The following is a 13,411-nucleotide window of genomic DNA, read 5'->3' as shown; positions in this document are numbered from 1 at the left end:
GCTTTATGCTGTGATTTTCAGCACAAATCAGATGCCACTCTCTCATTCATGTATATGGGTGCGTGGAAATCATCACACTGCATTTGGATGACATTGGAGTGCAGTCCGATTTTTGCCAACTCACACAATGGAGAAGATGGAGAAATGTTCTCCATATTCTCCTTACAATAAGTGACAATCTGATCAAATTTGATCAAGTGTCCTTACCATAATTGATCTGATTCTGTCGGAGAAGAGAATGTATGACTCCAACAGAAATGTATAAACAAGAAAAGTTGGATTAAAAATGTCCCAAACAACATATTTTAAAAATAAAAAGTACAAGATTTATTTATTCAACAATACTAATAACAGGTGTGTAATTATACATGCTGTATACAAAGTATAAAAACCAGGAGATAAGACAGAGCAGACATGACGGTACGCCGGGTTAAGGAGGGGTGACAAAGTTCATCCCCAGGGTGCAAGCATCACATAGAGAAGTTAGGAATAATCCCACGGTCCTCCAGTAATGCAAGTTACAATGTGTCAATACAGATAAAGCCCAATATACCCCACAGTAATTTCAGTAATACATGCTTACCCATTGAATGATCAGGGGAACGTCCCCACCAAGCACAGCAGCCCCGACGCGCGTTTCGCGGTATAGCTTTTATAACAGGGGTTCCAGCAGAAATGTGTTGTAATTCGCACTAACAACGGGTCTTTCATGACTTGCAGCACGGTATGCGAAAAACTACGGCACAATAGTGGCACACATATAGGGCGCAAAGTAAGCGAATAGGTAGTGTAAACGATTTTGATGAATTTGGCTGGATTTTAAGACTATCTTCTAGACTAACTTTACACAGTTTAAAATTACAGTTTTGATCATTATACCCCAGGGGCCTTAGCTCATCAAGACCAGTGTCTTTAAGGAATCTGTCACATCTGAAAAGTGACGAGTGAACACCTCATCACAAATCTTTCTCCAGTAGGGAACATGAGTATGATTTGTGGTGTAAGGGATGAGATTGTTTGTCAAGAATTTGGTGAGTAGAGTCTGCCATGCTCCTGTCCCAACCCAGCCCTGCCCACTTCAGGCAAAAAGGGCGTGAGAATGCCAAAGGTCACAAAATTTTACCGCAGCCAAAATTTTACAACTTTTCAAAACTTTTGCAACAGAATTCTGCAATAAAAGCTTTTATGATTCGGGGCCCAATGTGTCTTTGTGCTGTCAGTGAAAAAAACACATGAACAACAAACACTGTCCTTTGAAAAAGCCTTTAATCAGGGATTCACTTAATCAATGTACCATGGTATCAACACTTAGGGTATGTGCACTTTTTTTTTAAAGCAGAAAACCTTCTGAAATAAACAGAAATCAGAATGAACACACGTATTTCTATGTAAAAATTACTTAATGGTTTTTAACTGCTGCATGTTTATATCAACACCAAGTGGTTAAAGAAAGTGACATGTCCATTCTTCTGGTGTTTTCTGGTCAGAAGACAGTATGTACTGTTAAAATGCAAGTCAAAGGGAATCTGTCTCTATGTCTTTTGCAGCGTTTTTTCCACTGTTTTTGCCTTAAAACACCAGCAGTTTCATCATTATTCAATGGAGTTAAAAAAACAACTTGAAAACAACAGTAAAAAAAACACCAAAAAAAGCCTGAGAAAACCCTCCAAAGTCAAAAGCGTAGGAAAAAGCTCCGGAAACAACTGAGAAAATTACACAAAAGACACCAGTAAAAATATGCCTGAATTTCTTGAAGCATTTTCTTACTGATAAACTCGGAGGGTCCTCCTGAGTTTGAGTCTTCGTGGACACGGACCCTTATAGTCCCCTGATGTGTTATAATGCATTCATAATCACATGTGTGGGAGCTGAATATATATTTAAATCTGGTCAAACATTTCCATCTGTTTCGTTGCCGACTCCTCTGTAAATGGATACTGTATATAACATAAATGCAGGTTTCATCTTACATCTACAGATAAAAAAGTTTGTCATTATCGCAATGCGCTCATTGTAATTTTGTGATGCCCTAATTCTAATTATTATAGAATTTTCATATAGACCTAGTAAGGCCGGTGTCACACTTGCGATGCAATGCGAGAAACTCGTGCAAGTCGCATCAATACCCGGCACTGCCGCCGACACTCGGGACTGGACTGTGCGGCTGCAGTGTCAGGTATTGATGCGAGAGACTCGTGCGAGTTCCTCGAATTGCACACGCAAGTGTGACACCGGCCTAATAGTGAGGTTATTTTCCACTAAAATGTTGAAAATGTTTAGGTTCAAAGGAATGCAATAATTAACATTTTATTGTCTCCAGCTAAGTAAATAGATCAAGTGAAATCATGTATGCAGGAAGCAAGTTCTTGTGAAGGCGGGAGACTTGTTTTTTCCATTCCATAATGTAGCATGTAATATACATGGATTTGTCAAAATATCTTTGATCTTGACAAGTCAGTATAAACAAGACCACTGATTACCTAACACATCTCTGGTAATGGACTAGTTTATATTACATGTCAGCCAATAGAGCAGACTCTTTGCTGTAGAACATGCTGACAGGAAAGAGGAAAGGAGTGAGTGGCAGACCGCAGCAATGTAGGATCCTGCAGGGTTGTCAGGAGATTTTCTATATTACATTATTGCAAAAAGTGTACTGTTTGAACAATTTTAAGCAGTAAAGGTTGTCTATCCTCAAAATCAGTCACGCTTTTAAAGGGGTTGCCCATTACTAGTACAACCCCTTCTCAACCTGAGTGTTAAAATAAATAATCAGCGTTGGCATCACTGTCTCCACCTTTGGACATATCAAGAGGAGGTGAGAGTAGTGGCAGGCCAGTAACTCCCTGATTACTTATTCATCGGAAGGCGAGACAGCAACACCAGCACTGACTGGGTGCAGGGCTCACATGATGTAACAACCTCACATGAGCCCTGGGAACACAAGTGCCGACACCAGTGGAAAGGTGCCGGCATGGAAAGTTAGTATAAGGCCGGGGTCACACTTGCGAGTGTGATGCGAGAAACTCGCACAAGTCTCTCGCATCAATACACGGGGCTGGCACTTGAGACCAGACTGTGCGGCTGCATAGAAAAACATGTAGCCACACACTCCAGTACCGAGTGCCAGCAGGTATTGATGCTCGAGTTTCTCGCATCACACTCGCAAGTGTGCCCCCGGCCTAAGTCGTTTTTATTTTAACGGGAGCAAATCTTCAGATTGAGAAGGGGTTGTCCTAGTAATGGACAACCGCTTTAATATCAATAAAACAATTAAAAGTTCAAAAACCGGTTAATAAACATGAGCACAACTGGATTTTGGGCAAATTACCCAAGACTCTCATTTCAATGTAGGCCCTCAAGGATGTCAATCCTACAAACAAGCTAAGCCAAGCAGTCTTATTTAGAGAATTAGAGTGGTATTATATTATTTGACATTAAAATTGGCATGCTGAATAATATTTGGGAACTTTATGGAGGTACTGCTGGTCCAAAATTAGTAAAAATTTAAAGTGGCAAGTCAAGGAGGCCTTCTTTACTCGTTGTCCATAGTCCCATTCTGTAGAAAATGGGAGGAACCTATAAGCTGATGACTAAAGGATTAAGTCATCAATTTAGGCTGCAGATCATGGTTTTTGTAGTGGTTTATCTGCTGTTCTGTTCTTATTGTACATGACACATTGAATAAGGATTACTCATAGCTCATGCAATTTACAATAACCTATGTTCTAATGTTCAGGGACTGAGTCCTGGTTGTTATGACACCTACAATGCTGATATTGATTGTCAGTGGATCGACATCACAGATGTAAAGCCTGGAAACTATATTTTGAAGGTGAGGAAAGATTGGAAGATTATATTTTTTGCAGTAGCCAGGTAGCACAACACCACAATACTAATGAAAAATAAACTTATTTCACAGGTCAGTGTGAATCCAAGCTACTTGGTCCCGGAATCTGATTATTCCAACAACATTGTCCGCTGTGATCTACGATATACTGGCAATCATGTATATACTTCTAGCTGTACAGTTACTCAGTAAGTATATAGGTCTATTAAATATTATAAGCAATTAAAATGGTTATAATAAACTATTGATGTACATGATTTTCAGAAACTCATAAAAATTATAAAGTGGTGCAGAAAACTTCTAAAACAGTGGTTTAATATTCTCTACTTCATTTACTATACAATTGTATTATATTATGCTCTGTTACATGTGGAGATTTCCCTTCACGATATAAGAATGTCATAGACATGTAACCTTTTTATTGATGGATATCCCTAGTATTTTAGGGAGTTTGATGGTTTAGAAAATGTAATTCTTTAAGTTGTGGAACTTGACTCCACTGTAACATAATGAGATGAAGACTGGCTTAATGGAGATTTTTTAAAATCCTACAAGCAACAGATTTAATTCTGTCTGGTTGAGATATCTTTCAACTCTTTTCCTGGATGTGGTCCAGCTAGGAAAGGTTTTTTTTTCTTGTCTAGAGCTAGTATTATTCCTCTGACTCATTCCTTAAAAATTTCAGTGCTTCAGTTGCCTCTGTAACTTCTTCAAACAATAGAGTTTTTAGGCCATGGAAAAAAATGAGACACAAAATACTTTAAAAAAAAAAAAACGATAACACTCTTTTGGTCATAGTCAAATGACAGGTTGTCTTCACAGGCAGTAGTACACTCTTTTCTAGAATCAGGGTACCTGCAACACACTGCTTGACTAGATGCAATGGAATCGAAAAATAAAGTCTCCAGCTGTATGCAGACTTAGGGGTGTCCATGACTTCAGACTACAAACAAGTCCATTGTGGAGCCTGATCTTCAAGGCATTAATTATTTCTTTATAGCGGCCCCCACACATATTGATGGTGTGTTAACCAGAACAGTTGGCAGAATCCATTTTCGCACAGGTTTGTTTACAGCCTTGATCAAAAGAGGAACACAGATCTACTTAGGACTTATATGAACAATATTCTTAATATATATCCAGAGGTGGACAAACCATTGTTGCAACCTGTGCAGCCACTCATGGGCCCACCTCAACCTTCACAGCAGTTGAGCAATACGATGAGCTATAGCAGTGTTCCCCAAACCCCGTCCTCACGGCCCCCAACACATCATGTTTTCAGGATTTCCTTAGTATTGCACAGGTGAGAGAACATGTGGCAGTTTCGGTTGCCTTACTAATAATTCCAAAACATGTGCAATGCTAAGGAATGCTGAAAACATGACGTGTTGGGGGGCGCAGTCAGGACTGGAGTTTGGGAAACAGTGAGGTATAGTAACGCAATGGTGTATTTAAGATTCAGTAGCAATTAAAAAAAGGGAGCAGTGTACCGTTGGTAAAATTACGGCAATTCATAATTTCTATAAAGCTTTGTTTTTTATATATCTTATTGCTTTTAAAAACTTCTAAGCATTTTCTTGTATTATCTGGGTTATGTCAACATTTTCAAAGATCCAGAATTATTAATGTCATATAAAACTTGCCACAGGCTTAATCAACCCTGCAGCATCCATGCACACTTTACAGGCTTGCTCTGTTAAATTCAGGAGACGGCTATATAACACTACACAGCCAGCACCTGTAGTGTATGGAGGAGCTCAGTTCTGGAGCCTGCAACATACACAGGCTTTTAGAGGTCTGGAAGGCTAATACCGACCCTGTGCACTAATAATAATAATCTTTATTTTTATATAGCGCTAACATTCCACAGAGCTTTACAGTTTGCACACATTATCATCGCTGTCCCCAATGGGGCTCACAATCTAAGTTCCCTATCAGTATGTCTTTGGAATGTGGGAGGAAACCGGAGTACCCAGAGGAAACCCACACAAACACGGCGAGAACATACAAACTCTTTGCAGATGTTGTCCTTGGTGGGATTTGAACCCAGGACTCCAGCGCTGCAAGGCTGCAGTGCTAACCGCTGAGCCAACGTACTGCACTACCACTTTAATTGCAATATAAACTTTGCCATTATCACTACGTGTCAATTAATCCATGAAAAACTTGGCTTCAAGGTCAGCTCTAAATAGTGTTGTTTTGACACTGGGACCTTCAGAGAATCCTCTAATATTGTGGTGGGCTAGTGCCACCTTGATAATGAAAAAACTGAAAATGAGTAGTTCTGAAATATACATGGAGTACTGTATACAACTCATAAAAACGTAAGGATAAGCAAAATCCACCAATACCAATTCTCACAATATATAATGATTTTATTGACACACACAGTTTTAAAAACAACTTAAAAATTGGAGATGAAAGCTAACCATACAGGTGATGGAAAAAAAGCAAACACTGGACATGAGAAAAACTGAATCTGTAACCTAACTAGGACAATACAGAGTATAATACATCCTATGATTATACAACCAATCTGAAAAAGGATATAAACAGGATCAATGCAAAAGTGCATAGTACAAGAAGTTTGAATTAAGTACAAGGATGCAAAGTATATGAAGAAAATGGTCATGCACAATAAAGGATGAATTAATCTATTAGCATAATGCTATACTGATTATATCAGTTTTCATCTGAAGGCAAGAAGTATCAAAATAACATAATATAGTGAAATCATTAAAATATATAGCCTTCAATGGGACACACCATAACTCAAGGTAGCTAAATACAATGATGGCAATAAATAGTGTAGATACCAAGAGCCAGGATAGCTACCCTGTATGTTGCCACGTCCAGCATACCCCTTGATGCGCGTTTCGATGTTCAATCTTCCTCAGAAGGGGTGCCACCTTGCTAATGGCCTACACACTTCTTACATCATACATACTGGCACAGTTCTGACAACTTTAAAACAGGTGTAGACTGAGGCCATGTGCACACATTCAGTATTTGGTCAGTATTTTACATCAGTATTTGTAAGCCAAAGCCAAGTGAGGAACAATCAGAGGAAAAGTATAATAGAAACATGTAATCTATTCTGTATTTATCCCCCACTCCTGGTGTTGGCTTACAAATACTGATTTAAAAAACTCACCAAATACTCAACGTGTGCACGTGGTCTAATAGTCAAAGAGGTAGATCTCAGCCTGGTATCCTTGCCATGAGCCAGAGTGGACCATTACTAATTAGGAGTGTTGAGGGAGAATCTGGAGTGACACTTCACGGTTGACTCAGTGATTTTTCAAATTGATCCACAGAGCGTTGCCGGCAACTGAAAATGACCAGACGGAGACACGTGTCTCTATTTGGGGGGATCGAGCAGATCTCTAAGCTCCGTTTATTGCGTCGCACTTTTCATAATCTTAACAAGTTACACTTCAACCAATCAATATAAGAACACGCTCACAGTTCTTAACCTATAAGAATGCAGGAACAGCCTGTACGTCAAGGTCTTCGTAGAACAATACACCTTCAGTCTCATACCTTGTTCAGGTTGAAACAATCAAGGTCTCATAACAACTATGAACTTTTACCTAGTAACAGAATTTATCTCAAAACAACAAGATTGAGTCGAAAAGCACAAAATGAAGCCTGCTTTAATTTTTCTTAGTTCAACCCTTCACATTCCCCCAGATACATTTTGTAAACTAATTTGCAGCATCAGAGGTACTATCCTGAGCTATAAGCTTGAAAGGTACGGTCTTCACATGACTGGTGCCATGTTACCAGCCATGGCTGTTGCGGTGCACCCATCTCCCCTGTATGCTACAATTTACAGATGACAATTTTTGATGATGGTGGAGGAGGTCTTTTGAAGGTAGCCATGCGCTTGGCTTCAACATCTTCATCAGGTAACTTTGTGAAATCGGTGTAGAGAAGAGCAGGGGTGGCAACGCTTTTGGTATCATCATTAGTTGTCCTAGTGTGGAATTACCCAATACATATAGAAATACACCAAAGAACAAGTTTTAGTATTACATACATGACAAGGATAAAGGCAGCGATGTGTAACAAACTTTGCAAGATTCCAGCTATCCAGCCCCCGAGTCCCTTAAACCAATTGGCTGGATAAAGAAAGGAGAAGGTGTCTGCCCACCAACTGTCCCTATTACGGTCATTGTCATTATCATATTGATCTCTGAGTCTTTGAATGTCTTCTAACTTTAACTTCATAGTGCTATTGGGATCTATATAATGACAGCAAGCGGGTCCAATAACCTGACACATACCACCCTGTGCTGCTGTTAAGCAATCCAGTACTATAGTATGTTGATTAGTGACTATGATAAGTTGGTTTTGGACAGCAACAGTATTAAGTATATCCAATATATCCCAAATTTGATCATCTAGATAGTCTGTGGCCCTAACCAATTTATCCCACATTTGTGCAATCATAGGGTAAATGAAAATAGAACTGACAATTTTATTGGCTACACCCATCTGTACTACATGTGGTCTCCCCGAAGGGAAAAAACAAAACATTATGTCCCCTTATTCTGCCACTAGTCTGTTTATCCAGCTTGCAGTGCGATGCATGGATCCACGTCGGCCTTCCTTCCAGTTTCACTGACGTAGGAGTAATAAGGAGGACCTGATAGGGACCGTCATGCAAGGGTTCCAGTCCGTGTTTTTTGACATGCCTTTTCACGACCACAAAATCACCAGGCTTCAAGTTGTGACAAGTGTAGGTTTCTGCTAAATCTGGAGGGGAAGAAACTATAGCATGGGTGTTGGCAAGATTTTTACTAAGCTGAATAACATATTGAACAGCACGGTCAGTCTCTATGGATAACTGCTGAAGCTGGAAATTTGCAACTGGGGGCCTAGCACCAAACAATATCTTATGGGGACAGGCCATGTTTTGCAATAGGGGTAGTACGAATGTGGTACAGTACAATGGGTAGGAGCTCTGGCCATGGAGCTGTAGTCTCCTGCATCATTTTGGTCAGTTGTCCCTTCAGTGTGCCATTCAGCCTCTCAACTTTCCCACTGGATTGTGGATGGTACGGAGTATGGAGGGCTACAGTGGATCCAAGCATTGACAGAACCTCCTGATACACAAGAGAAGAAAAGGCCAGGCCTTTGTCACTTTCAAAAACTTCTGGGACACCATATCTGCATATGACTTCCATCACCAGTTTCTTCGCTGCAGTTTTTGCAGTCATGTTGGTAACAGGGAATGCTTCCGGCCAACTGGAGAACATGTCGACAACCACCGAACAATATTCATGTGGTGATGTGGTCCACCTGGAGCCTTTGGAAAGGATAGTCGGGCTTAGCAAGGTGCTTCGGGGGTACATGTTGAAGTTAATCGGGATTGCAGGTCAGACATATTACAAGCATGATTGAGTGCTGTCAGGAATGTAGAAATACCTGGAGCCCAGTAAAATTTTTGTACTAGGGCAAAGGCCTGTTTTTTTCCTCAATGTGTGGGCTCATGTGCCCACGTGGCAATAGCAGGGTACATTCACTTAGGGAGACACACAAGTTGGTCCTTTTTCCAGAGACCATTGTCCATACGTGCTCCATCAGCCTTCCACTGCTTCACTTCTTCCTTTGGGGACATTCTCTGCATCCTCATTAAGCGGTCTCGCGGGGTCCGGCAGAAAACCTCAGTTTGGCGTAGATCATCAGGTTCCTGTAGAGTCAGTGTTTCTTGTAACTGTTTACGCTGAGAGCATGTGGTCACCATAGTTGGTATGGTCGGTTCAACGGGTAGGAGAGCAGCATCTTTTGCTTGCATATCTGCAAAGGTGTTACCAACAGTCTGTGGACTGTTCCTAGGACCGTGCGCCTTAACTTTGATAATGGTCACCTGGGTAGGTAATTTGATTGAGTCCATGAGGGTTTTAACAGCTTCAGCATTCTTCACTGGAGTCCCTGCGGTGGTAATAAACCCTCGATTGGTCCACAGAGCTCCAAAATCATGGCCAAAATACATGCAGTAGACAGAGCCTGAAGTTCTGCTTCTTGTGCTGACTGTGAGGGCGGGAGCGCAGCTGCGTGCACTACACTGTCTTCCGTAGTAACAGCTTATCCGGTGTGAAATCTGCCAAACTCATCAGCATATCTTGAACCATCGCGTATAACACCAGATCCGGATTTGGAAGTGGATTTTCGCTGACATTTGATGGAGTAGCTGTCTCTTCAGTCAGGAGTTGGGAACAGTCATGTTGGAGGTAATCCTCATCACTGCCATCCTACTTGGGGACTGGTAGTAAAGTAGCGGGGTTGATTGTAGTAAAGCGATGCAACTTGACATAGTCAGGCAAAAGGAGTGAACATTGCAGCAGTAAGTGTCGTTTTACAGTCAAATGTATTGGCGGTTGGAGTGTCCGTATTGCCCTAATATCATGTGGGGCAAAAATGTCCATCTCATGTCCAAGAATTGTCTGCAGTCTTGTCAATCTTGTCAAGCAATGAGTGAGTGCCATGAACTGCCCTCATGCAACTTGGTGATGATCGGGCCACGGTGTCAAGGTGGGCCGAATAGCCCACTGGCCGTTGTCTATTGCCATGCGACTGTGTGAGTACCCCTGCTGTGTGTCCTTCATTCTCAGACACAAATGGAACGGTCGAGTATAGTCCGGGATGCCCAAAGCAGGGGCGGAAGCAATAAGCCGCTTTAATTCAGAGAAGGCACGATAAAGGCTTTCCATACAAACCGGTGATCTTTCCTTATAGTTCATTATACCGTCTTTCAGGGCATTGTAGAGAGGTTGCATTATGCGGAATGCATCCGGTATCCATTGACAACAATAAGTACATAGTCCAAGAAAACACTGGAGTTCAGTCTCATCTTTCGGAAAAGGAAGGGAGCTGACGGCTATTTTTCTTTCTTTTGTGAGGTGTCTGACACCCTGAAGGAGACAGTGACCCAAAAATATCACTTGACCAAGGCAGAACTGAAGTTTCGAGGCCAAAACCCAACAGTTCAGATACTTGAGGAGGCTAACATTGGCAGCAATAACTTCCTGCTGTTCATGCACACAACAAAAAATCATCCACATACTGAAGCAGCGTGACATAGGGGTGATCTAACTCCCAGGGTAAAAGACACTTGCCCATATTTTTTGCAAACTGATTGGGACTGTTTTGGGCCCCTTGTGGCATAACTGTCCACGTCAATTGTCGTCCCTGATAAGTGAATGCAAACAGAAACTGGCAATCTGGGTGTAATGGAATGCTGAAGAAGGCATTGGCAAGGTCGATGACTGTGAACCAAGCAGCATCCTGAGGTATCTGGGACAAGAGAGTATGTGGATTAGGCACCACCGGAGTTTCTAGAACAGTAGCTGCATTAATTGCCTGTAGATCTTGTACCAGCCGGTACACAGGGGATTGGCCGGGTGGGGTCTTTTTTTTTACAGGAAACAAGGGCGTGTTACATGGGGAAATACAGGGTACCAGGGCACCATTATCGAGTAACGTTTATATTTGCCCCTTGAGGCCCTGTTCCTGATCATGTTTCAAAGGGTACTGATGGACTTTGGTAAAAGGGGCACCAGGTTTGAGAAACACTTTTACTGGTTCTACAGGCATTTTCCCTATATCATCTGGCCCTTTTGACCAGTTTGGGTGGTATCTCTGAGAGATATGGGGTGAGTCGCTGGTCCTCAGGCATTATTGGGGTGTGCATCTGGGCCATCATAACCGTGGGAAGGGTGTGTAGGATACAGATCTCCTCATTGTGTTCATCTGCATAAGGGTTATGTAACGTAAGAACCATCTGACCATAACCTTGGAATTGTATTCTGGAGCGGAACTTTGATAATAAATCTGACCTCAGTAAACTTACCGGACATGTGGGAGAGATTACGAACTGGGCCGTGACCTCAGGGAAGGGTCCCATGGGGATGGGTTTTGTAAGAGTATGTTTATTAGGTCTGTCATCTACTCCAATTAAAACAAGCTCTTGGTCTGAGAATTGAATAGGGATATCCATAGGTACATCTGATGACTTGATTATGGAATTGGCCACGCCAGGTTTGGGGGAGGACATTGTGATGGCAGACCCTGGTTGACCACCCCGTCAGTATGGGCGATTATCAGGCTTTTGAGGCTATCTGTAACCAGAGTATCACCCAGAGTTCCCAGTATTCAGGTTACAGGTGGAAAGGGGAACCTGAAGGTAGCATCTGTCAGCAGGGGTATGACAATCTCTCTGAAAGTGACTGGGCTGGCCATAGCGCCAGCAATGCAAGCGAGAATTGTCACGGCGGGGCTGGGGAGTGAGATTCCCAGACATAGGGCTAAAAGGGATATTGGAGTAGGGAACTGAATTTGTGTAGGGGAGGAGGGCAGGAGATGTAGTCTGTTGTGTGAGCCACTGATAAGAAACAAGCTGTGTCCTTGTAGCTGGGGTGGCGGCTGAGGTTGGAGCAGGAATCACTGCGGCTACTGGTTTAACCTTTGCCTTTCCTGCTGATACAAAGCGGGCTAAATTCTTCTTACAAAGCGGGCTAAATTCTTCTAAAATTTTTTTACTATTTTCAATGCATCATCCGCAGCGGAAGTCTCGATGTCAGGTCTAACTGACATTATTGCCTCTTTCAATTCAGATTCAAGGCTGGACATTAAAGCTGCCACAAAAAGGTGTGAATGGGCTTTATTATACAATGAGAATCCCAGATCATTAAATACTACCATAAGGCGCCCATAGAACTTCTCGGTAGTCCAGGATATATTGGTGCCTTGGGGTTAAGGGGCATAGGGCTTACAGTCTGGAGAAGAGGCTTAATTTCCTGGGGAGGGACCATATTATCTAGCAGGGAGACTCCCTGTCCCAAATTTTTAATTGCTTGTCTCTGGCACATTAATCTCAGTTCCTTCTTGCACCACAAAACATCCAGTCTTTGTCATAGTAGTAGACAGCTTTCCTTTTTCAACGTAACAATAACAATCAGAATTCACTTCCTCTGTTGATTCTCAATTTGCTATATATCAATCACTCAACTTGAAGCAAGTGAATCTTTTACCAATCTTTCAATCACACTGATAACCAAACAATCACTTACAAGTTTCCTTCTAAAACTAGGCACAATATTTTACTTTCAACTTCCAACTTCAACTTACAATATTTCTTTCTACTTCAATACAGTACTGTTGCTTTAAACAAAACACAGATCTCCCAACGCGTACTACACCCAGGACAGAATATACAGAGAATCTTGAACACAGCTACATGCCCTCTCCCATATGCGACTTCAGCAGAGATAAGAACTCACAGCATTCCTCAACACAGAACGGAGAAACTCAAAAGCAATCGCGCAGCTGCTTAGACTGCCCCTCCCACCAGATTTTTAGAAATTTTGTGTCTTTCACACAGAAACAATGCAGTTCTCAGACTTAATTAATTTCTACAAAACCTTCATCCCATAGCATAGGCTGTAGCCTCCCGCCCTAAAGAAAACCCATGACTGAGAATATTTTTCCTGCATTCCTTACAGATTTCTTTTCCCCATCTTTGAATCATGAGACTAATAGTATCAGTTCCATCAC

The 13,411-nt window shown here is 41.7% G+C and overlaps 1 protein-coding gene across 1 annotated transcript in view; it reads left to right on the top strand.

Moving 5' to 3' along the window:
- LOX (lysyl oxidase) overlaps window positions 1-13,411 on the top strand; it is a 123,042-nt gene that overhangs the window by 97,892 nt on the left and 11,739 nt on the right. The window contains exons 5-6 of the mRNA XM_069753509.1: window positions 3,740-3,835; window positions 3,923-4,038. Coding sequence (XP_069609610.1) covers window positions 3,740-3,835; window positions 3,923-4,038 — 212 coding nt within the window. The remainder of the gene's footprint in view (window positions 1-3,739; window positions 3,836-3,922; window positions 4,039-13,411) is intronic.

This window comes from Ranitomeya imitator, chromosome 1 (assembly GCF_032444005.1).
Source record: "Ranitomeya imitator isolate aRanImi1 chromosome 1, aRanImi1.pri, whole genome shotgun sequence".
Lineage (NCBI taxonomy): Eukaryota > Metazoa > Chordata > Amphibia > Anura > Dendrobatidae > Ranitomeya > Ranitomeya imitator.
This window is presented reverse-complemented; position numbering and strand designations above follow the sequence as displayed.